The sequence below is a fragment of the Antechinus flavipes genome, chromosome 6 (assembly GCF_016432865.1).
Source record: "Antechinus flavipes isolate AdamAnt ecotype Samford, QLD, Australia chromosome 6, AdamAnt_v2, whole genome shotgun sequence".
NCBI classification, from domain to species: domain Eukaryota; kingdom Metazoa; phylum Chordata; class Mammalia; order Dasyuromorphia; family Dasyuridae; genus Antechinus; species Antechinus flavipes.
The window spans coordinates 255,315,390-255,340,214 of NC_067403.1; the positions used below are offsets into that span (position 1 = coordinate 255,315,390).

The 24,825-nt window shown below is 54.5% G+C and overlaps 1 protein-coding gene across 11 annotated transcripts; it reads right to left on the reverse strand.

Moving 5' to 3' along the window:
• Positions 1-2,849: 2,849 nt before the first annotated feature.
• Positions 2,850-16,732, reverse strand: SF1 (splicing factor 1). Of its 11 annotated transcripts, none has more exons than XM_051964641.1 (14): positions 16,075-16,731; positions 15,213-15,341; positions 12,501-12,576; positions 9,181-9,333; positions 8,935-9,024; positions 8,472-8,655; positions 7,370-7,485; positions 7,154-7,261; positions 6,049-6,229; positions 5,518-5,791; positions 5,141-5,200; positions 4,839-5,015; positions 4,078-4,282; positions 2,850-3,620 (listed from the first exon to the last, which is right to left on the reverse strand). In XM_051964641.1, exons 1-14 carry the CDS (start codon positions 16,556-16,558, stop codon positions 3,494-3,496), a joined length of 2,364 nt encoding a protein of 787 aa, XP_051820601.1. In that variant the 5' UTR covers positions 16,559-16,731; the 3' UTR covers positions 2,850-3,493. The 11 variants fall into 11 exon arrangements, with proteins under 11 accessions (XP_051820601.1, XP_051820602.1, XP_051820592.1 ...); XM_051964642.1 differs by having other exon boundaries at positions 16,528-16,728; XM_051964632.1 differs by lacking the exon at positions 4,078-4,282 and having other exon boundaries at positions 16,075-16,732.
• Positions 16,733-24,825: the final 8,093 nt, after the last annotated feature.

The window sequence follows — 24,825 nt, forward strand, 5'->3', positions numbered from 1 at the left end:
GTCTCAGAAACCAGGATCTGAGTTGGGACGGGCCAAGCCGTGGCTGCGGGCAGAGGCAAGGCCGGAGCCAGGGCCTTCTGACTCCGGGCCCAGAGGGGCAGCGGGGCGCCCGCGGGCGTGGAGGACGTGGCGTGTTCTGGAGGCCGGGCCCAGGCCCTGGTGGAAAACATGTTTTGCAGAGAGAGCCCCCACCCCCCACAATCCCTCCTGGCGGCCCCTGTCGCTGTCCCTCAAGAAGGCCTTAAATACGTGACCTTCAGGGAGGGGAGGTCAGATTACAGGCCTGGGCCCGGGCCAGGTGTCCCCAGCCAGCCTGCCCTCCCTCTCCCCCAAGAGCAGAGATCCCTGGGAAACGTAGTCCCCGAGGCAGGGAGGCCGTCCTGGTGATTCTTCCCCTCCCCCCGGGGCCTGTGGGTCCCCCGGCTGCCCCAGAACCTTCCCAGCCAGCCCCCTCCCCCCCATCCCGCACATGGGCCGAGGGCCGGGGCCCGCTCTGTGTGTTTGGCCTCCGGGAGGCCGGGCCGGGCCGAGGCCCATTCTGGGAGCGCAGGAGGCCCCTCGGCCCGCGGCAGGCAAGGGGGCCGGGGTCCCCGGCTGTAAAAGGAGGGGCCTGGGAGCGATGTCACTGTCTCCTGGTCCCGGGGCACCCCCCCCCCATGATGCTCTCTCCGGGCCCCTCCCCGCGCACCCCAAGCCCACCTGACTTGAGGCCCCCACAGCGCCGTCTTGCCAAAGCAACTGCAGAATCCTGTGGTTTTTGAGGTGGGGCCCCCCTTCCATCTTAGGGACAAACTGGCCCAGAGAGGTGACAGCCGGTCCCGGGGCATTACCGGGGACAGAGCAGGGTCGGGCTGGGGCCTCGGACAGCCCCGGGGGGGATCTCCCTGGGGAGCCTCGCGGTTCTCGCCCATCCCAGCGGTCACTGTAGGTTCTAGGTCTGTGCAGCTGCCCGTCGGGGAGCAGCGCCTGGGGTGCCCTCCCGGGCACACGGGGTGGCCTGTGTGCTGACAGGCACGGGCAGCCCGATCCGTCTGGGATACCGAGGGCGCCGGACCCCGGCCGTGGGGGGCTCTGGGGGGGCCGGGGGAAGGAGGGCGCCAGAGGAGCCCAATCCTCCCCTTGACCTGGCCTCTGTCCTTCCATCTCTAAAATGAGAACATGGGATTACATGCTGGATTTAGAGAAAGCGATGCAGCCTCGTCCGACCTTGACAAAACCAACTTTCTGATAAGGAAACGAGGGCCCTCCAGCTTCCCCACAGCCCCCCTGAAGCCAGACCAGCCTCGGCCCCAAATGCCCAACTTGTCCCCGGCCCCTATTGCCTGCTTTGGCTACATTCAGCTCCCTTGTCCAAGAACTTTTGTGGGGACGGACTGTGGGGGACTTCTCGGCCCACACCAATTTCATCATCCCAGAAGGCCGTAGGACACGGAGCAGAAAGGGACTCTGGGCCCTCTGGCCGGCCCACTCCTCTCATATCCGGGGGAGGCGAGGTCCGAGGAGCGACTTCCCGGACGCTGGGGTGGGTTCGGCCCACGGGGCCCCGCCGGGCTGCCCCCTCTCCCAGCACTTGCCGCGAGACCCCGGGGGCCTGGCAGCCACAGCCCGGCACCTGCAGGGAGGGCACCTGTCTCGGGCAGCTCTTGGGTTTCTCCACCAGCGCCGGCTGACTCGTGGTAAGAGGAGCCCTCGCCCGATCCCATTTGCTGTGACCTTTCCCCGGTGCTATCAGTTCTCAGCCGCCTTTGCGGACCCGGACTTCTGAGCTGACCCTCCTCCCTCCGAGGGGGCGGGGGTGGAGGGGCACTCCTAGCAGGCTTTGCCCATTTCAGGAAGGACGAGCCTGGCAGAGAAGGCCCCAGGCTATTCCTGGCAGCGGCTCGGGTTTTCTCGGGGAGACTCAGCGTTTCCCTGCCTCGACTTCCCCCTTCGCCGGCCTGGCAAGGGGCTGCTCATTAACGAAATCCTTGATGCTGGCTGGCAGCAGGAACCAGAGGGGGGCACCCCCAGAGGGCCGGGCTATGGTTAAGCCAGTGATTGATTGCTTTGTTTCTAATCCCCCGTGGCCCAGCTTCAGAGGACTAATTAGCCACCCCATGAGCCCACCAGGGAAACCAAGGCAGGAGGGGAGCAATGAGACTCGAGGGCCCGAGAATCCTCCCCCACCTCTTTCCTTTAAAGCTTAGAGCGGGAGAGCGTTTCAATCCCAGACTAAGGGGAGACTGGCTCTGGACAATGTCCTTCCTCTCCCAATGGAAAGCTAAGGGGAAACAAGGCTTTGGCCTGTTTGGGGGCGAAGGGGGGGTTTTTTAGTCCTAAGCTATGACACCTGAACCCACCCTCCCCAGCCTGGGGCCCTCAAACTCCCCCAAAAGGGAGGCCGATCACAGCGCTTTCTACTGAGGAGCTGCCCAGCGTCCAAGTTCTGGCAGAGGAAGGCCGGGGCCCAGGCCAAGCACCTAGGTGGGACACGCTCGCCCAGAGGGCTCGGGCCCATTCCCCGGGGGTGCCTGACTCGGCTCCCCGGGTGAGGAGGGCTCAGCTGCCTTCCCACTCCCTCCCCAGGCTCCGGAGACACAAGAAGCCGCTCAGTGGGGTTAATTTTAGCCCCTCTGTGCGTAACAGGCTGGATTAGCTGGCCTGACCTTTTGGCTCCCCGAGCCCGGGCCGTCAGGTGGCCGCCGCCTGCAGACATAAATCCCAAAGCCCCGCGGCCGCTCCCAGGGGAGCCCCCTCAAAGCCGCGCCGGCCCCGGGGGAGGAGAGCCCACCCTCCACGGGGGACGAGGCCCGCCCCAGCCCAGAGAATGGAGCGCCGCCCAAAGAAAGAAGAGGCCCAGGAAGGCAGGCTGCTGTTTTACTCAATGGAACATCCCCCTTTTAATGCAGTGTTTTATTGTACACCAAATAAAAGGCCAAAAGAAATTTCTGCAGAGAAAGCGGTGAGGAGGAGAGAGCGCTTTACACATCATTGTCCACATAATCACTCCATGGAGAGGGAAGGGGGGAGGGAGGGAGCAGAGGGGGGACCCTCTCCCCCCCCACCACAAAACATTCAGACATCTGGGACTAAAATAAAATGAAGACGTTCTGTCAGCAGGAGGAGCAAACGGGATCGAAGGCCGGGCAGGGGGCCGACGTGCCGCCGCCGCCCTTGCCAGGGCCCCGACAAGGGGGGGGCCGTGAGGGGCTGGGCTCTAAAGCCCCCCCGGCCGAGAAGTGAGGAGCCTGGCCCTGGGCCCCCGACGCCCTTTCCGCCCGGCCCACCGTAAGGGCAATCTCCATTTGCTCCCTCCGCTACAGAAAGCTAACAATCTAGGCCTGGGGAGGAGGAAAGGGGGCTAATTGCAGCAGAAGACGGGGGACAGCATCTCCTTGGACGGAGTCTGAGGGAAGAAGAGAGAAGGAAATACAAAGGAAGAGGAAGAAAAAAAAAATAATAAAAAATTCACGATATGGAGCCAGCGCGTTCCGATTCCGTCCACAAAAATAAGTCAGGCCGCTTTGCCGAACCATCCCGTCCACCAGGGGCGCTGCTGAGGCTGTCTCCCCGGAAGGGTCACCAATGGGCGCGGAAAGTCCTCAGTCGCATGGCGCGGGCCACCGCCGCGGGGACGGGTCCTGGCGGCCCCATTTGGGGAGGGGCAAGGGGAGTTGGGTGAGGAGAGAGAAGACAAAGAAGAGACTCGATGCTACGGGGCGCCAGGAGAGCCCAAGCTGGCGCCCCTCCTAACGCCTGCCTGCTCCCAAGCGAGTCCTCAGTCGCCCGGGACAGGCTTCCTCGCACAGCCCAGCCCTGTGCGTGCACACACACACAACATGCGTGCGTCCCAATGTCTGGCTCCATATGGTGAGGTTCGGCGTGTGTTTTAACGAGACCAATTATATATATATATAATATATATATAATATATATATATTTTCTTAAAAAAAAAAAAATCAAGTCTAGTTCTGTGGTGGAGGCGGTGGGGGAGCTGGAGGCATCCCGAAGGGCGGCATGCCCGCCACCCCCATGCCCATCATGGTGACAAAGTTAGAAGGGTCCATGGGAGGCGGAGGAGGAGGGGGCGGGGCGTACATCATGCCGGCGGAACCAGGTGGCGGAGGCGGCGGAGGGGGGGGGGCCCCGGGCGGCAGAGGCGGCTGGACCCCGGGGGGCAGGGGCACCATAGTGGGGTTGCCTTGCATCTGAGGGGCTCCTGGAGAAGCTGCGGCAGCCGCCTGCTGCTGTTGCCATGGCGGGATGGACCCTGTGCCAGCGCTCGTGGTGGTAGTCGTCGTATCTGGGGTGGTAAAGAAGCCCAAGGTCACACGCGCGGGGGCACGCCGCGGCTCTCTGCGGCTGCTGGCTCGGGATTGGGGGGCCGGGGGCGCCTGCTCCTTGCTCGGCATGCGTTAAGGTGGGGCCGGGGGGGAAGGGGCGTGGCGGGGGGGGGACAGCATGTACCCTGGGCTCAGCCTAAAGGTCTCTGGGGCTTCACCGAAAAAGCCCCTCGTCACCAAGGCCCCAGTACGGGCGGAGGGGAACACACGAGAACCAGCCCTGACAGCCCTCCCCCTTCAGCGGCACTTTCAACCTCCAGACCAGTCGCTCTCGGCCCCCCGCCCCCGCCCCCCCATCAGGCTCTCAGTCCATGCAACAAGAGCCTCCGGGCCCTGCGGCCCCTCCACCCCCGCCCAGGCCCCAGCACCGGCCAGACCAGATTCACGCCACACCAGACATCGCAGAACCCAGACTGCCACGCCCACTCTAGGCACCGCCCCCCAGCACCCAAATGACATCTCCGAGACTAACCCCCCCACCCCCCACAGCCCCCCAACGAGGAATCCCGGACTCACTTTGCTGCCATGGCAAGGGGGTACTGGAAGCCATACTGCTGCTGGGCGGCGGGGGAGGCGGAGGCTGCTGCTGCTGCTGCTGCCATGGGGGAAGAGGGCCAGAGGGAGGGGGTGGGGGCTGCCCACTGGGAGGCGGCGGCGGCGGCATCATGCCCATAGGCGGCGGCGGCATCATACCTGCGGGGTAGGGAGCGGCAGGTGAGTTCCTGGGGCCCGGCCACGTTCACGAGTCCCGAGGCAGGGGAGGCGAGCGGCCACATGAGGGGGGGTACCCCCCCATGCCGGACACCCGGCTCCATTACCTTTTCCTTGATGTAGGCGATAGACCCCAGAGCCCACAGGCGTACTTCCCAGGTACTGATCTTGATGGAAGGAAGAGCAGGGACTTAGCAGGACATTTGAACCGGCCGGACGAGACTCCCGCCCCCCTGCGGCCGCCCAGGACTCCAGGTGACCCGGCAAAGCACCCGCGACCGGCCCGCCGGAAGAGCTGATCCCTTCCCACCCGCCCCCGAGGAGCGCTCCTCCCCCGAGACAGGCCGGTGGAATGCCACGGCCACGCCCCGTCCCCACACTAGTCCAGTCACTTCGAGAGCTGCTCTCGACCCTCACAGTGGCCTGGCACGACCCCCCCAGCCTACCCCAAATCCCCAAGGTTTCTGGTCTGACACTTACTTACCCATTGGAGGAGGGCCATGGTGCCCAGGTGGGTGGGGCCCCTGGTTCATCGGCGGTGGCGGCGGCTGCATCCAGGGGGGCGGGGGCCCGTTGGGGTTGTGCTGCATGGGGTGACCACCGTGCCCCCCCGTCAGACTGGGCAGCGGGTGTGGGAAGTTGTGAGGCCCGCCGCCGGGGCCACCGGGCCCTCCGCCGTGCATCCCGTGGTACGGGCGATTCTCCGAGGGCCCCGAGTTCATCCATGGCGGGCGGCTCTGGGTGGTGGACATGAGAGACTACGTGAGAGCATTTCCCGTCTAGGCCCCCGCCGGCATTTGCTGCTGGCAACATTGTTCTCTCGGGCCGTGGAGGCGGCCCCCAAACAAGGGGCGAGAACCTCAAAAGATCCCTTTGTGTCTCACAATGGCCCGACGACCTGGGAGAACAATGTTGCCCAAACGACCCCGTCAAACCCGACGACCTGGCTCGGGTTGCCCCCAAACCCAAAGGGAAGGGAGCAGCGCGGCCAGAAAGCAGACCGCCGGGCACTCACCGGCGGCGGCGGGTTGTTGGCAGGGGCGGCAGGCCGAGGTGCGCTGGCCAGCGGGGCGGCGGCGGGCCCAGAGGCCGAGCCGGCAGAAGCTGGAACCGGAGCTTCGCCCAGCTCTGCCATGAGAGACAGGTACTCCTTGTCCATGCGGGCTTTGTCCTGGGCCGACTGCGGGTCACCAGGCCTAGAAAGAAAAAATAGAAAAGGTTCTTCATCGACACGCCGGAGACCCAGGCCCCCAGAGCTCACCAGGTCGGCCAGGCCTGTGCCTGTCCGTGGGAGGCCAAACCCCCTATATTTTACCCACGAAGGCCCTAAAGGCGGGCGCCCCACCAGAGCCCATCCAGGTGCTGTGCCCATTGCAAGCCGGCCACCTTCCCGGACTCACGGCTAGCCGGAGCCATGGCCCAGGCCTGCAAACCAGGGAACCCCTCACCAGGGGGCGCTAAAAGAGCACAATCTCCTGAATGATTTCTAAAAGCCCCCAGACCCCCCAATTCTGAACCACCAGAAACAGGAAAAGCTATGAAATAACTATTATCAGCAGTCCTATTATCAGTAGAATTGCCACATTTTTTTGTAATCTAAGGCGGCATTTAAACTACTGGTAATCATAGACCTGAATCCAGCAGCAATTAGTGCCCTCTGGGATGGGGGCAAACACCCCATTCTCCAGACAGAGGGGTCCAGATGCACTTGGGGCCACAGAAAGGACAAGAATAAGTGTTGTGATCCCCCCCCCCAGATACTCAGCATCAACAGAGGGGGGGTATTCCCAACCCTCAAGAGCTTTAAAAAAAAAAAAAAAAAAAAAAGAGCACAAAGGCCTGTTTCACGCAGCTGGGGTGCTTAACCTGCCTCTCCTTTTAACTATGGAGGGCAGTTGGGGGGAAGCACAGGGCTGGATCTGGAGACAAATTCAGCCTTACAAACTCAGCAAGCCATTCGATCTGCTTGTCTCCTCATCTGTGAAATGGGATGCCTGCCAGGGCTGTTTTAAGACCCTGGCCGTCAGGTATTCAGTGCGGTCCCCGGCAGATGCTAGGTAAGTGCCCCGGTTATCCCGTTCCTACTCCAGTGAGCAAAACGCACCCCTCCAGAATCCCACCTTTGGAACTTGCAATCTGAAGCAATGTGGCCAGCCCCTCCACATTTGGTGCAGACCGTGGTATTGGTGATGCTTCGGGTCTCTGAGCTCTGCCATGGTCTTAAGATCCTGCCAAGAGAGGAAGGTCAATTCCAAGGCTAAGCTCCACTTCGCTCCTCTCCCACCTCCTCATCCCTCACCTCTAGAAGGGTTCTGAAAACCCCCTCCCCCAAGTACCTGTTGTCATCCTCCCGCAGAGTGCCGTTCAGGCGGGCTAACTCTCGAAGCTGCATCTTCCGGAGATCATTCTGGTCTTCTGGGGTTTCAATGCCCTGCTTCAGAATGTTCCGGATCTAGGAAATTACAGGGGTCAAGGGGCAAAAAGGGGAGAGGTCAAACAAAAAGAACACCATTTAGCAATACACCAAAGGAAGAGCTGTATCAAACTATTTGTGTGTCTTAACAAAGAACAAGAGAATAATGGATTCTGTGTATGAAGCCATCAAAAAAGTGCTTATGATACCACAGTCCGGGAATATTACTGAGTTTTATGCAAAGAAAACCTGAGCATGTTAAGATGGGAAAGAAAAAGAAAAAAAAATATGAAAATACATCCAATTAAGATGATCAGGCTTCATAAAAGTGCCTTCCTTTTGGTCCAGCAATCTCACTTCTGGGTCCCAAAGAGATCATAAAAGAGGGAAAAGGACCCACCTGGGCAAAAATGTTTGTAGCAGCTCCTTTTGTGGTGGCAAGGAACTTTTGTGTTGGGTAACAACTGAGTAAGTTATATGAATGTTATGGAATATTATTGTTCTATAAGAAACGACCAGAGAGGCCTGGAGAGACTTAGATGGACTGATGCCAAGAAGTGAGCAGAACCGGGAGAACATTGTATATAGTAAGGAGATGGTGATGAGCAAGTATGACAGACTGAGCTCTCCTCAGCAACGCTGGGATTCGAGACAGTTCCAAGTAGTCTTGGGATGAAAAATGCCGATTAGCATCCAGAGAGAACTACGGAGACTGCATGCTGATTGAAGCACATTTTCACCTTTTTTTGGTTTTCTTCCTCATGGTTTTCCCCTTTTGTTCAGATTTTTCTTTTCCAATATTACTCACATGGAAATATATTATAGTATCAAAGTAAAATTGGCCAGCCTAGCCCTAAAAAGGCCCTTTCCTCTTCTATCAATTTGCTCAACTCCCCACTTCCCCTAACCCCCCTCCCCCAAGCCTTTTCTTGTCTGGGAACAGGTAATTTGCAAACCAAAGCGATGTGAAGGCTGGCCAGCATGTTTTAAAAAGGGTTTGGGAAAACCTTGCAATATTCACTTACCTGTTCCACTGCCTTTTTGACATTCTCCATGGTATTGGCAGTAACCAGGGCATGGAGGGGCTCATCCTCCCCGGGCAGCATCTGTCCATCTTTGCGCCCGACTTTGCCTTCCTTCACAGATCCTTTCCCCCGGATCATAATCTTGGCGTTGCACTCCTTCTCAATATTCTTCAAGGTGTTGCCCCTACGAAAGGAATCGGAATTATGAGAGAAACGTCAGCAAAGTCCCTGGGAAAAAAGGTGGTACCGAAGAATGGGGTAAAAGCAGTGCCTAGAAGACCCTGAAAATCCAAACCACTGCCCGTTCCCCCACATCCCCAGAGGTCTACTGTGGCCAGTTCTATTTGTTTTCTCTGAGGCAAAATGGGGAAAGAACTAAGAGCAGCACTTACAGAGCCCCCCAGCCCCACCCCAGTGCTGGCCCCGGTCTATGAGGCTGCTTCTCTCCAGACACAGCACTCACCTGGGTCCAATGAGAAGTCCCACAAAGTTGATTTCTGGATACTCATCTTGCGGAATCATCACCTTGTCGCTTACCCGGGTCGCTGGAGGTCTACACAACAAACAAAAAGCCCGTTCTCGGACCCCCGCTCTTCCGCCGAGCCCACAACGAGATCACTAACGGCTGGCCTCCCATCCCCTCGTCTCACAGGGACGGGAGAGCCGAAGGGAGTCGGGCCGAAGCTTCCGTCCCCAGCCCGGCACTCACTTGTAATCTGCAGGAGGCTTGAAGTCGGGATTGAGCGCCACCATCTCGGTGATGAGGTTGTGTCTTTCTTCCTCCAGCTTCTTCCGGGTTCGAAATTCCCTCGTGTTGAGGCGCTTCCCCTCGCTATTGTAAATGGGCTCAGGGGAAGGGGACCTGTAGGGAACAACCCGGCGTCAAGCTCTCCACCCCTCGCCCGTCCCAGGAGGACTCTACTAAAGTCTGCCCCCGGATCCCCCTACCTCTCAGACCCTAATGCCACTCTCTTCGGAGGAACCGACCATAACGTGTGCTATTCAATCTAGTGTGCAATGGGGAGGCGTAAGCTGGCTTACAACACTGGGGTGGGGAGAGAAGAGGAAAGGGGGTGAGAGGAAAAAATTGTGCTATCCTTGGGGGAGGGGGGGCGCTGGGGGCAATAATAGTAATCGTGGGCCTCAGCCACACTCACCCCGGGGGGTAGGGGGAGAAAGAGCAAATGAATCGTGGTGTTGAATTGAGAAAAAACTTGACTTGGCATGAACGTTCCATTCAACGCAATGAGCCATGGAGCCAAAATTTAGATATTCTTAGAGACCCTGTGCTCTATTAGGGAGAGAAGAAAGCCTGTACCCCCAAAACAGCACAACTATTTATTATTCGATAATGTAAGCTATCGTTATTATTAAATCTTTGATTCGGACTAACTGGGACTCAAGGCTACCGCAGCTACATGGCTGCCACAATGGAGAGAGATGGTTCAAGGCTTCGCGTCTGCTTTTCCATCAATGTCCTGGCAGGCTGCGCCAAAGGCCCACGAGTCAACCTGTTTTCTGGCTGTTTAAGGGTTAGAGGTTGGGGAGTCTGAGTAGAGAAAATCGTTAAAATGGTAAGGCAGCTTCTAGAAGAGGCTGCAAATGCAGATTGGGTCAGACACCTGCCTAAGTCTGAGCCTGCAAACGGCAAGGTTGGGGAGAGCCCGTCTCGCTCTCCCTCAGGGTTTACAAGCCCAGAAAGCAAAGCAGATTCGTTCTCTTTTTTAAAGAGTAAAATGCTGTTGCTACAAGTAAAAAAATACCAATTATAAAAAGGTCAGTTTACCACAGCTGTTTTTGCGGTGATAAAAAAGAGGTTACACTCCTAGAATTTTGAGTATGGTTATAAAAAGGACCAGAGCTTGACATTGTGAATGACAATTTAGTAGCAGCTGCAAGAAGGGAGAGAGCATATGGATCAGGTTATCAAAAACCATCCTGGAAGTAGCCTTGTTTGAGTTGAGAGGCCCTTGCCTTGCCTAGCTGGAGAGCAAGGACTGAAAGCGGCTGCTCCCACTGTCTTCTCAGCCTAAAGGAACCATGTCACGCCACATGTTTGTTAGACACACGGTAGGATAAAAGGTCAGGTTTGTTCATGACTAATGACGGCTAAAGGACACCTCCGTTTCTAGCATCTGGATAAACTGTTGGCACAATCCAAGAAGTCAACAGTAGGAAACAAGACTCCCCCATTGTCATTCTACTACCCCATCTTACACATTTTAAGCTACGAGAAGTTCATTAACGATTTAAACTGTGCAAGTTAAGCAGCAATGAAATTGCATTATGTGGCTTAATTTCAAGGTTATACCTTCTTAAGCAATCGTTTAATCATATTGGAAACTGATTCATGCATTTGCCTCCAACCTTGGCCATACGGACTCTCTCCAAATGAATGGGAGGGGAAGGAAAATCTCCGCTCTGCTCAGGTTTGATTTCTAATCACAGGCTTGACGTTTCTAAGATCAGACAACCCTGGCCAGATTCCCGCCTGGACTTGTGTGCTGCTGCTATCAGGGAATGGGCATTTCTGGCTGACTGATTGATGTGTGGTTAAACTTGGGCTTTCCGGTCCTTCCTTACACAGCACACTGGCTATTTAGTTGCCTCCCAAGAATTTCACCCCTTCCCATGACCTTGGAAAAACAAAAGCTAGTTTCCTAGTGGTTAGATCGGTTTAACTTCTTCACCTCCACAATAAGCAAATTAGATAAACCTGATCTCTAACCCCAATTCCTCCAGGGAGCAAAGGTTTTGTTAAAAATTCACCTTTTAGAGATTGGTTTAGTAACCTGTAAACACATAGTTAAAGGGAAAAAAGCCAAAAGGGCACTCTACAGTTGTGGTCTGTAACCTAGAATACGTAACCCTCCCCAAAAAATAAAGAAAAAAAGGAAAAAAAAAAAAAAAAAAGAAAAAAGAAAAAGAAAAAAACAGCCCAACCCACGACAAAACACTGCAAGTGAAAAATTAATGAAATGTAATGGGATAAGTAAAACTAAGGGGTCAATGTGGAGAAGGAAGGAAGTTAATTTGTTTCCTGGCAAACAAGGGGCAGCAGAAAGATGCATGAGTGAGTGGCCTGCGGCCCATTACATCATCTTCCTGATTTAATGCACCATTAATTGGGTAATGAAAGCCAAAAACAAATTAGACACAAAAGTAGAGTTTTAAAGCAAAATGAGCTCAATTGTGCTGCATGCTCTAACCGAAAATCGAATGTAAATGGAGGGATTCTGGCCCTCCTCTTAAGACAACCAGATCGAAGCTATCCCAAGATCAACAAGCCAATAAAACAACTGGTTAAAAAAGTGAGATCCTCTCAGAGAAACGGTTCGAGATTGTGAGCTGAAAGACCAAGGTGACCACAGCTGGTTTGGGAGGGCCCCATTACCCCTTTCAAAAAATATTTTAGGGCTGCATTTCACCCCAAACAGATGAGAGACCCTAGGCCCTCCTCCCAACACCCCCAGGCTTTGGCCAAAGCTGCGATATTATTAGCTGGCAGTGAAGGAAGTTGGTTAGAAATCTCATCTGACTTTAAAACCGTCTCAAAACCATGAGCAGAAAACTGACATTTATCAGCTACCCAGATGGAGTCTCTGGGCTGCTTCAACCTCAATGATGCACAAAAAATATTTCTTAATCCTGCACCGTGTGTACCTGTGAGGAAGATGCTACGTGGGCTCATGGCCAGAGCAGGCTCTGAAAGATCAGTTAACTGGCCGCCTGACTCGCCCTGCACCATTATTAGGTTCAAACCTACACGCTTACCAATTGGAAACCAGTTGTCCATTTCCTGCGACTTTTGGCTTTGCTAAAAATTAAGTTTCATTCCAAATTTCTAACTGTTAACTGCTGAATATATATATATTGATATAGAATTTTAATTCTTAGTTCCCCAAAGAGTCAGAGTACCAAAGGCATCTTATCAGGATTTCATTGAACTGACACATTATGTTGCCACCAAAAATGTATTGAGAAAAAGGTAAAAGCGTTACTGTCAGCTGGTTAAAACTGTTTCCCAACCTGTCCTCAGGGTTAGGGGGGATGCCCAGGTCTCCTGTGCGCAGTTTGCGAGTCAGGTCTTCTATCTGCAGTTGCACTGGAAGAAACCAGGTTAGGAAAGAAAAAAAGGATGGAAAAAAGACAATGTTACCAAAAAACATCTCAAATCTCAACATCAAAGCATGAAGAACTTGGAGACTTTGAAAGGTACAAACTGAGGAAAACCCCCAACCACCTACCAATCATATAGCTCGGCAGGAGTCCGTTTCTACTTCTAGCTAGTTTTCTGTTTTATCAATTGGGAAGCAAACAGTTTGTTGGAAGAGGGGTTAGCAACAAAGGCTGCCTAATGACTAAGGCTGACAACAAAGCATTTCGTGGGGAGGTGAGACATGTCTGCTCTACCTGTCCCAAGTGACAAAAGTTTGCTGCAACTGGTAACAGAAATAAATCCTGGATGTCAGCAATATCCCGCCCCACCAAATTAACCTCTTCGGGGCCAAAGTCTTTTTTCTTTCGTTTCCCCCATTAAAACAAGTAAAGTGGTTTGTGCTGAGGACCAATTAACACAGGACAGGATTAATACGGAAGTGATACCAGTTGAGCAAAGGTTATTTCCTTTCCAATGTGGATCGTGCTACTGGGCAGACTGATTTTCTTCCAAATCCCCTTAAGATAATCTGGTTATCACTTTAAAACCTTATAGTAGAGAGATTCACATACATCCTAATATTCGTACTACTAGGCCCATTCGTATTAAAATATAACTACCGATATACCTGCTATTCAAGTGTTAGATTACAAGCAATATACATAAACCAATAGCCACAGATGCAAGAATTGTTTTTTGGTTTTGTTTTACCACAAAGGTTTTAAGGGGACAGGCACAAAGGGAGTAACATGTGACCCCCCACCTTGGTTCTCGACATTTGAGGCTGTATAGAAGAAAGGAAGGTGAGGGTTTCACAATCATAGTAATAATAATGAGGATGATAATGATAATAATGATATTAACCTACCAGTGTCCCTGAGCAACATTACTTGATTTCAGAGATAATAATGAGACCTGTAGTACCCAGGGACACGAGACCATTTTCCCCAAAAAGTTATTGTCTGAATGATCACCTGCTTCTTACCTTTAAACCCATTGAGAGTTCTGATCGTTAGGCAAACCTACAACCAAGGGTAATGACCTACCAATTGAACGGGACTTAATGGACTCCCAACTTAAGATATCTAGTTTCTTCTTTTACGCCAAACGTCAAAACAACCCAGGTTCAGCAGCCCAAGGTGAGATTCACCTTCACGTTAACAACTTATTTACTGAAATGTGGGTATGGGAGACCGAAGAATTACAGTCTCTCTTAGTCTTCTGGATAGAGCCCCACATCCTAATGACTTCAATCAATTCCCTCTGCTAGAAGTTGGTCGTCTCTCGAGTTCTGTGGTTTGGGCTTAGCTACGTTCTAGCCTGGGTTGCCCCCCCCCCCCAACTCTGCCCAGATTGCTGCTGTAAATAACTCTGGGGCTTTGTCCATTAACACAAGAGACCTATGTACAAAGGAGCCCATGGCACTGGGCTGCTTTCCAAGGGATAAGGGTTTCTACGTGTGTTAGTTTCCCAGAGCAACCCTCCACTAGAGGGCAGGCTTCCCAGGGTAGGGGAAAGCCCATCAGAAGGCCTGCGCCTCTGGAGTCCGGGGCACCTGGGGAGCCTCACAGCAGCCCAGAAAAGAGGCTACAACTCTCAGGTTCACAGAGGCACATAAAGAAATCCATGGCACAGACCCAGGAAAACACCTTTGCTGCCTGCCTTGAAGAGGCCTCTGGATTTGTTTAAGGCCACAGCCTCAGATGCCAGAGGAAGAACTATACAAGCCTCCTTAACAGGAAATGAATGGTTTGAATTGACTCTAGATATACCTACACAAGTTTGCAAATAAAGATAAATAGCTGCATTAATGTCTGACGTCAAAAACAAGAGATCAATTTGAGGTTAACTTCAACTGCACGTGGCAGTTATTTCCAAGAGAGGTAAAATCTTTTAACACTTGAAATGTCCCACCTGCCCTTGTCGAGGCTCTCGACTCCCCAAACTCCCCAGTTCCGTTCCCAAACAAGTTATCTCTTTCCCCAGCCAAGTTCTTTATGAGCCAACACAAGAGCCTCTGTTTAAAACAGTTCCAGAGACCAAACCACAACAGATGCTGAAGGGAAAGGTAAGTTTCTGGAACCAAATGTGTGAGGAAAGATAAACCATCACCCAATTTTCTCTCAAGCACCCATGACCCCAAGAGTCAGTTGTTCCAGCTTTGTCAGGCCACAAAGTGGGAACCGGGAAAAAAGACAGGCTTCTTGGGGAAACGAGGGCCAGGTCCTTCGTGGAAGGGAGGCCGCTAGCTTCCACAAGTGCCTGCTCCTTGGGGGTCTCCTGGAAACTGACTTAATGAGGCCTGACACCCCCCCCCACCCCAATGAAGTTGACTAAGTAGCTGTTGTGAGGGAAACGGCAGGTGGGACTAAGCTCCTCCACCCCAGGGACCCCCTCTGGCAACCCTGGAGCCACTGCGGTCATGACCAGACGGGGCAAGGCTGCACACTGGGCAAAAGCTGGCGAGTTCAGACGTTAAGCAGTCACACCCACAGTGACCAGAGGCTCAGGAATTCTGAACCGGGTCTCTCTCCGCCTGGCCGCCGCTCGACCCCGTACGTGTGTGCAGAACCTCTATTTACCTATGTAAGCTCTTTCTTGCTCCCTCGTCAGGCCCGGGGGGATCACAGTAGGCATGCCCGGGATCACGGTCTTCTGTTCCATCGTGTCCTGATTCCAGCGGCTCCTCTTCCGCTTCTTATTGGGGAAATCTGAGGGCGAACACCGACCGTTAGCCGCAGACTAACCAGGCGCTGCTAGGAGCCTGAGGACGCGGCGGGAAGGGCGTGACCCCCCCCCAAGCCTCCCGCTGAGAGCCTCTGCTAACGAAGGGGACATATGGGAAACCCCAAGGCCCCCCTAGTAGAGTCCCCCCTACCAGGTTCCCCACCCTATCCCGGCCCCATTCTCACCACCCGGGCGGCCCAGCATGGCCGAGGCTCCTCCGCGGGCCGCCGGCCCTCCTTCCTCACAGGCCTCGCTTGCCCCATATGAGGCGGGGGCGCCCCGGCCCCCTCCCTCTCCACCCGTCCACCAGGAGGCGGCCGCGGTTCAACCTGCCCCCACTCCCGCCCCCTTCGATTTGCTTTCAAAGGCGCGCAGGCGCACCAAGCAGTCCCGGCGAGGCCGGCCAAGCAGCCCGCGCGTGCGCGTAATACTTCCGCGCCTGCCCAGCCCCCCCTCCCGCCCCACAGAGGAGGGCGCGTGCGCGCCGGCCGCTCCCCCGTTTCGGGCTGCGCGCGCAGGCGGCGGCGGCGTGCCCCTCGGCCCGGCCCGAGTTGGCCCCCGGCCCCCCCACCCCCACCCCCGTCCCCTTCCCGTGGCCCCCGCTGCGCGCGCCCCCGCCACCGCGTGCCGCTGCCGTGGTGCCGCGCGCCCCTCGGGCTGCCGGCCTGTCCGCGCGCCGCCGGCCTCTCTCTCGCTCGCTCTCAGCGTCCGACTCACCTCCTCCCCCGCCGGCCGGGCCCGGCTGCGGGTCCTGGAGCGGCTGCGGCGGCGGCTGCGGTGGAGACACGTGCTGGAAGAGCGGCGGCGGCGGCGGCTGGGGCGGCTGCGGTGGAGGAGGCGGCGGCGGCGGCGGAGGGGGCGGCTGCGCCTGCGGGTACGCGGGGCCCGGCGGCGGGGGCGGCTGCGGCGGGGGCCCGGAGGTCGGGCCAGGGGCGGCGGCGGCGGGCGGTGGCGGCGGGGGAGGCGGCGGCAGCGCCGCGAAGGGGAAGGCCGCGGCCAGCGGCGCCGCCATCAGCCCCGGGCCCACAGGCCCCAGCGGCAGCCCCGCCCCGGGCCCCGGCCCGCCCCCCCCCCGCCCCGGCGGCGGCGGCGGCGGTGGCTCGAAGGCCCGCTTGGGCCCGGGCCCCGGGGGGAGGCCGGGCGGGGCCGCGGCCGGCGGGTGCAGCTTACCCAGCGGCGTGGCGTTCGCTCCGGTCGCCATGGCGCCCCCGGGGACCGGCGCCGGCGGCGGCTGGGGCGGCTCCGGGGCGGCGACTTGGACTTGGCTTGAGCTTCGCGAACCTTCGCGGGGCCGCGGCGCGGGCGGCGAGCCTCCTCCGAGCGGACCGGACCGCAGCGCACCGCGGAGCGAGCGCGAGCTCCTTCCTCTCACGCGGCGGGCGCGGCGGCGACGACGGCGGGCGGGCGGCGCGAGACGCACAAAGAGGGAGGAGGGGGGCGCCGAGGCCGAGGGGGCGGGTCCGCGGCCAGGGTGCCCGCCGCCAATTGGTGGAGGGCCGGCCCAGAGCGGGGACGGGAGCGCTTGGATTGGCGGAGCTGCGCCTCAGCGCTGGGTGAGCCGGGATTGGCCCGAGCCGTTAGGAGGAGAGAGGAAATGGCGGCGGGGGTGGGAGGGAGCGCGGTGCGCTATCCATTTGTTACTGCGCGAACAGAGTTCTAGGCTATCTGGGTGCGTGTGGGGGATGGAGGCGAACTCTATGACGTCAAGGAGAAGCGGCCCACCCATTGGCAGAGCTGAATTCAGTCTATCAAGCGCGCAGATGGGTCGGGATTGGCTGCTCTGAGTTCTGCCTCTTGCCCCCGCCCCCCACCTCCTTCGCCCGGGGGAGCAGTTTCTTCCTCATTGGGGAAGAGGTCGTGGCCTCCGGTTAGGCGCCAGGCCGAGGGGGAAGAGTTGCGCATGCGCACGGGAATCCAGGCTGGGCGCTGCGCGGACTCGGGTTGTGGAGGTGACCCGCCCCTCTCTGGCCTAGGACCGAGATGCTCACCGACCTTGACGTAGCAATTGGCCACGTGATCTTAAGCCACACGCCCCCTCCACCTCTACTGGTCCACACGGAAGGGACCTAGGGAGACCATTTGTCCACACGGGGAAACTGAGGCCCAGAGGTGGTCAGGCTGCCCAGTCCAAGACCACGATCTCCTGGACAAGTGTCCAAGCAGGATAGGAGCTCAATTTCCCATTTCCCCACGGTGTTGTGGACCCCACCGCCCCATCCGGATCTGGTTTCCGCCCCTGGGATCCCGGAGCTAGAGCGTCAGCAGAACAGCACCCGGCACAGGTGCCATCTTGGGGGGTCGGCCGCCCAACCTGGGGGGCTGGGGCGATGACGTCATCGCCTCAGCCGCCAAAGCTGTCACAGTTTCCACCCCTGGTCTCCCGTGGCTGTCCTCAGCACCCCAGCTCTCGAACTTTGGTCACCTCGTGGTATCCCCTGCCTCAGCATTATTAATTGCCTGCTTGCCCTCCCATCCCCCATGCCCTTGCCCAGGCCACCAACCGGGAGCCCTTCGGCCTTTCTCTATCTCAGAGGCCCGGGGCCTGGGGGTCCCGTCCCTCCCTCCCTCCCCCCACTTCCACCTTTGTCCTGTTCTCCACATGCCCCCCGAGCCCTTCCTTCAAAACAGCCTGTCCTCAGACCCTGATCTCTAGCTCTTCTCCCTTTCCCTCTGCTTCCCCAGCCCTTTGCTCTAGCTTCTCCCTCATCCTCCTGCTGAAACTCCCTGGAGCTGCTTCTCCATATTATGAATTACTCATTGGAAATTTCGAACCGTGGAGACGGAATGTAAATCAGCACGTGTTATGTGCACTTTTTTTTCTCTTGTGGCTTTTCCCTTTTGTCCTGATTTTTCTCTCTCAACACGATTCATAAAGAAATGTGTATTTAAAAAAAAAATTTAAAAATGAATGGACATGGCCTAACCAGAAAAAAAATTTCAAATTGAAAGAAAGTCCCAAAGACATCTCAAACTCAGCCTGCCTGAGTGATCCATGACCCTCTCCTCGCCTACTCTTTCCTCTTCCAAATGTCCCCTTGTCAATCCAAGTCTCCCTTCAGGAATTTTCTCTCCGGTTGCCAGATTTTGCCATTTCCACCTTCAGAACCTCCCTGACAGCTTTTTGTGCCTGCAAACTTCTGGCTTAGTTCAGACCCACATCACCCCATGATTTCCTCCCACCATCCTTCCAAAATTTCCATTTCCCATCTCCATGCCTTTGCCTGGAATTTCTTCCTTCTTTAAAGAGGCCCTTCTCTGTTCTTTAAAAGGCTACTTGAGCATCATCTGCCTGAAATCTTTCCCAAAGTACATTTGTACAGACTGACTTTATATATTTCTCCGTTTCCATATGTACTTGGATGCCTCCCCGTGGATTTATTCCATCTAAGATCCGATGTAAACTCTCTCACTTGGCACTTAAAGCTTGTTTACGATCTCGTTCCATTTCGCCCACTTCTTCACGACCCCGTTGCTGATTCTCTTTCCTAAGGGCAGCGCCATTTTCTTCCCCTGCTCATTTTCCAGATGAGGAGACTGAGCTAAACAGGGTGAGGTGACTTGCCCGGAGTCTTCCTGATTCAGGCCTCGACCCGACCAGCTGCTCTAGCCTAGACCCTTCCAGTTCTGGGTGAGATGGGGGCTGCGCTCTTTCCCGGCTGTTCCGAGAACACGGGCCATCGCTTGACTCCTGGCATTCTCTCGGATGGTCCCTAGGCCTCCTACAGGAAACCTTCCCCCCCCTTTCATTCTGGTGCCTTCCCTCCGTTCCTTATTTTTCTGTTTTTAGATTGCTCACAAATTGTCCCCCTCTGTTCGGTGAGCTCCTCCAGGGCAGGTACCGCATTTTGCAGCTCTGTATCCCAGCACTTAGCAAGTGCTCAATCCTGGGTAGCCTTAACTAGGGAAGAGAATTTGGTGGGATGAATCAAATCATCAAAGGGAGTGTTTCCTTCCTTTGAACCCGTCCAAGCAGGGAGAGAGTGGGCCATTCCCGAAGCAATCTGTCAAAGTGACAGAGAAAAGCTGTTGCGGGGGGAAGGGAGGGAGATGGACACTCCTCTCTGAGGAGGAAATACAAAAGGTCTGGATTTCAGAGATCCCAGCAAAGGGGCCGAGGAAGTCCCAAGAATAACAGAGCAGCCCTTTCCCCAGCTCCTCCTCCTTCCTGGCCCGTCAGACACTCCCACTGGATCCAAAGTTTACGGAAACTGGATTTAGGTTATGGAGCCCAGCCTCAGCCAGGTGTGAGGCAATTTCCCAGAGGCTTTGAGCTATTAGAACTTTTCCTCTCAAATCAATCCTCCAAAGCTAGGGAGGTGCCAACTCTGGGGCTGTTAGAGGCCCTTTTATTGCCCTCACGCCACAAATAAGAGCTACCCTAGCTTTCGGGCCTTCTGGGGAGCTTCTGGGAGCTCTCTGGTCCTGCCCTCCATCTCATCCCTAGTTCCAGCTCCCAGCTCCGGAGCCCAACATTAGTTGTCCCACCCCCACCCCCACCCGTGCTTGGAGCACACCCCACCTTAACACTTAGCAAGCACTTAAATCCTGATTGATTGAATGGTGAAGAAAATCACCTAAGAAAATCCTTTGCCAACCTAAAAGCAGTTAGGTAAACTTAACTATTGCTGGTAGTATTTAGAGCTCCGGAGTCTAGTGAAATGGCCCCTGTCCTCCAGGAGCTTATATTCTAATGGGGGAAGGGAGGGGGGCGGCCAACATGTACAACCCGGTTTGTACAATACCATGTAAACTAGAGATAGAGCCAAAAATAAGCACCAGGGAGAAAAATCACCCTGGAGAGGGAGGGCCTAGAAGCTGGGGGAAAGGGCCAGGAAGAGCACAATGCTAGACACCTTTATAGTTGAGTACAGCCCCTTGATTGAGTTCTAGGAGCAAATACTTCAACTCTTGCATCATTTAACTCATCAGAGTTAAGCTAATATGTTTAACAAAGTGCTCGGAGTCAGACGATAGGATATATTAGGATTAGTGGAAAATTCTAAATATAAAACTAATGACAAAATCATTTTGAATGCTTTGTGTAGGACGTCCTGCAAGAATTAAAGATGTAATCCAGCCAGCCCTCCTAGGCTTATTATCTGCAAGACTTTCTAGCCAATTTCTGATTTCACAAATTTCCTTAAATATGAAAAACATTTTTTATTAAAATAAGTTGCAACATAGAAGATGTTTAATATAACGATGCTATGTCAAGTTAATTTTGATGCTGGACTTTATGTGAACAAAAGTTTGTAATCTTTGATTCAATACCAGATAAAGTCTTAAATCTAGCTCTGCATCAATGAATTTCTGTGTTTTGTTTTAAAACAATAACGTAAAAATGCTTGCTGACCCAAACACGAGGGGGAAAAGTGGCAGGAGAATTTTAGAAGTTTTTCTGCCGGAAGGTGGCAATTTTTGGTTTTGGGGGGTTTTAATTTTTTAACTTTTCACCACATAAAGCCCGGTAATGAAAATAAATTGCTAGTTAAAATGTAAACTATCTACTTGTCTACTGGCTGATCCCAAATGTATCAAATGATAAATATGGATGCAATTGCATATATTGTTTTGTGGTGTGGTGTTTTTTTGGTTTTTGTGTTTAACAGTTTATATTTAAACTAACTTTTGGAAGGAAAGGCTCCCTTCAAACGTGACTCTCTCTATTCCGTCACTGGCTTACCAGTTCCACTCTCACAGAAACTACAGAAACATCGTCCAAATGTCCGGTTCATTTGAAATTTTACTAGCGAAGGAAGAAGAATATAAGCAGAAGTTCAGAAAATTTTAAAGTCATCCTTAGTCCTCCAATAAGATTTGTTTCTGTAGAATATTGTGCAATGGTTCCCAAGGTCTTACAGTGCCGGGGTGAAAACAGCGGAGCGTTTGTTCTGCAGGAACGGCACCTTGTTGATCGGGATCACAGGGTTATGTCGGGGATGGGGTATGATTACAGGGTAACCCAGGAGAAGGCGGGAGCGACTCCAGGCTGCGGACAGAAAGCAGAGGAGTCTGCTTTCACCCGTCCTGGGGAATCAGTTTGCATCAGAACATCGAGTCCTTACGGTGGTTAGAGAACAATCTGATGACGGGGAGAAGCTGTGAGAAGTTATCAGGTGCCCTCTGGACTCATTGAGACCTCCGGGGAGCAGGAGCTCTTTGGGCTGGAGAAAAGTGTTACCGGGCCTTACGAAGGCCTCCATCCCTGGGGCCCAGCAGAGTGACACAGAGGGGAAAGCGGGGCCTGAGTCATCCCTTTGCCGAGTGCTCCCTAAGCTCAGCCACTCTTGGAGTCACATGAATGTTAGAGAAAAGATGGTGTTAGCTTATTAATTTACTTGGCATGGGGGGGGGGGCCTTCAGGCCTCCAGCCCTTATGCAGAGGAGCCCTCCCGCTGGCTCTAACCACATCCCCCCCTGTGCTGCCAAGAGACTTCCTGTGCACGAGGGTAAATCTGGCCTCTCTCTCTACCACGTTCCTAGTCTTTCCTTCGGCTGCCAAGGTCCTTGTGGATCGTGGCGGGCGTCTGCTGTACCTCCCGGCTCTGTCTGCATGGGAGCCCATGTCCTGCCTTGGGCCAAGCCATTTGTCCAGGGGTCTCTATGGGCCTGGGACTCCCGGCTGCCCTCCCGCAGGTCCTCCATGCCTCCTCAGGGCCCGCGTGCTGAGTCCCACCCTTCTCACCCCCAAACACTTCTCTCCTCCCCGTGCCCGCCCATGAGGTCCCTCCGTGCTCTGGCCCTCCACATTCTCCCCTCTTTTTCTTCATCTACCCCGAGGAGCAAAGGCTGCGGTTGCCATCTTGGTCCTCTCGGCCCCCAGGACGGGGCCTGGCCAGGGAAGCCAGGCTTCGCAGTTTATGGACAACAGCCTCTAGGTCTGCCCAAAAGAGGCCAAATGCTTGTTATAATGACCAGGTTTGGTCCAGGGAGGGTGAAAATGTCCTGGCCTCCTTTCGCTGGGGAGGCCGGGGACTCTAGGGTGGAACGTCATGTATGAGGCAGTTGAAATAAATTATTTTAAAGAAATAACCCAGGGCCCTGCAGCAGCCTCCACAAACAGCCTCGACCTCCAGGCCCAATAGCCGGATTGGGCTCCAAAGGGCCACCCAGGCCCTAAATGGCAGGAGCTTCCAGCTTCCACCTGCTCCTGGTCAGAGCCCACCTACTAAGGCACCCCCAGCCTTTCCTTCCTGCCCTTCCCTGCCCAGCCTCACCCAGGACGCTGCCTCAGTCCCTCAGCCCCTCTCCTCTCCACCCTCCCCAGCGGGCAGCAAAGCTTCCCAGAGGGCTCGCCCCTCTTGTTTGTGCTGCCAGCCTCGGAAACACAAGCTGGCCATAAATGCGGAGCCCTTCCCCCGCTCTGGGCCCACAGAGGCCCCGGGTTCCAATTCCACCTCAGACATTTACTCTGTGTATGAGCCCAAGCAAGTCATTTAACCCTATTTGCTCATCTGTACGATGGGCTGCAGAAGGAAACAATATTTGCCCAGAAAACCCCAAGTGGGGTCATGGAGAGTTAGACCCACAGTCACAAAAGACTGAGAAACAGCAGTCCACAAACCTCCAGAACCGGACCTGGGGTGCTTATTCATTCATTCCTCCTCATTCCAGATTCCCCCCCCCCCAGTCACATCTGGTTTCTTTGATAATTATCCACCAGCTTAATGAGGCTCAGCATTTGTGAGTCCTTATCTCTCTTGCTGGGCTGTAAGTTTGGGGACATTTGGAGGATCCCCCGGCGGAAGAAGATCCTAGAAAGTGGAGAAGCAGTAGAGGTGGGCTTGAGGGGCTCAGGACCACAGATTTAAAGCTGGAGGGGTCTTAGAAACTCACCATTGTGCGAGAGGAATCCAGCTCTGTGACTCGCCCCTGCTCGGGGTCACCTGCCACCCCCGCTGCAGGATCTCCCCCTCCATGCCCCAAAGACTGGCAGCTCGCCCCTTCTCCCCTTCTTTTTCTTCTCCTCCCCCTCGCCCCTGGTAAACTCCTTGAGGGCCTGTCTTACTCCTTTCCTTGTATCCTCCAGCATCCACACCCACAGAAACTGAGGCAGGGCTTGGCTCTAACTCCATATTCAAGTCATCTGTGTGATTCATTAGCCATAAAGAAAACCAAGGTGTCCTTGGGCTACGGTAAAAGAGGTCGTAGAACTCCCAGCAGGGAAGAGGCCGTTGATTCCCTCAGCCTGCTCAGGACCCATCTGGAGCAACAATTTAAGAAGGATGGTCAGGGAGAACGTGTTGAGTCCCGATCTTATGAAGATCAGTTAATATAAACAGAGATAATTCACTCAAAGAAGACTCAGGAGCCATCTTGAAGAAGTGAAAGGGCTGCCCAATGGAAAGGGATTTTGTTTGTGCTATGTGGCCCCATAGGCAGAACCAGAATTGCACGAAGGCAAACTGATTTCTTTAATTATTTATTTGGTATTTCATTTTTGCACATAAAAACAATTTTTAAACTTCATTTTAAAATGTCGAGGTCCAGATTCCCTCCCTCCCTTGAGAAGACAAGCAATCTGACATAAATTATACATAGAGTAATCATGTAGAGCATCTTCCCACATTAGTCATGTTCTAGAAGAAACCATTAAAAAAATCTTAAAATGAAAAAAATAATTTTTTTGGACGCGTGTTTTGATCAGTACCCAGACTCCATCAGTTCTTTTCTCTGGGAATGGATAGTATTTTCTCCTAAGTCCTTCAGAGTCGTAGTGTGTTGGAATCTTTACAAACTGCTAATTCATTAGAGTTGATAGAGTATTGATCTGATCTTACAAGAAGATGTTTTGGGCCAGAAGCTGAAACAAGGTACTAAGTAGAACTAATTGATACAATACTTGTGTTTGCACCTTTACTCACTGGAGTTCACACGTATGGGAAATTTCAGGGTTTAGTATGAGATATCTGAATTCACACCTCCCTTGAAGCTCTTAGGGCCAGAGAGCACTATGGGAGAAAACCCATAATCCCATTCTCTCAGAAGAGTATATATAAGCCAGTGAAGAGTGATTCATTTGAATATTTTCCACTTGGCTGCTGGTGGCGGAAGGAGAGTTTTCAGAGGAAGAAGCTACCAGTCGAGAGTTCAGTGAAGATGGAGAAGGCTCTCTCAGAGGCACAACCAGATTCATCTTCATCTCACAGCGCTGTGGTAGGTGGCTGGGCTCCTGCACCTCCCCCACTGAGACCAAGCTGGTCTGAAAGACTCACCAGAAAGCTGGCCGAGCCCCAAGTGAAGGAAACAAGACATTCATTCCATCTCTGTGCTGGCCGGAGGCAGAAGAAAGCAAAGGACAATCTGCAAGAACTCTTGGAACCAAGCAGAGAGATAGGCCTCAACTAACCAGGCTATTTTGGAAGGAGAAAATAAACATTTGTATTTTTACCAGCTGGCTGCATTTGGGTGATTATGACTTTCAACTGCAACTAAGACTGCCTCCAGAAAAGCTCCTCCAGAAACCTT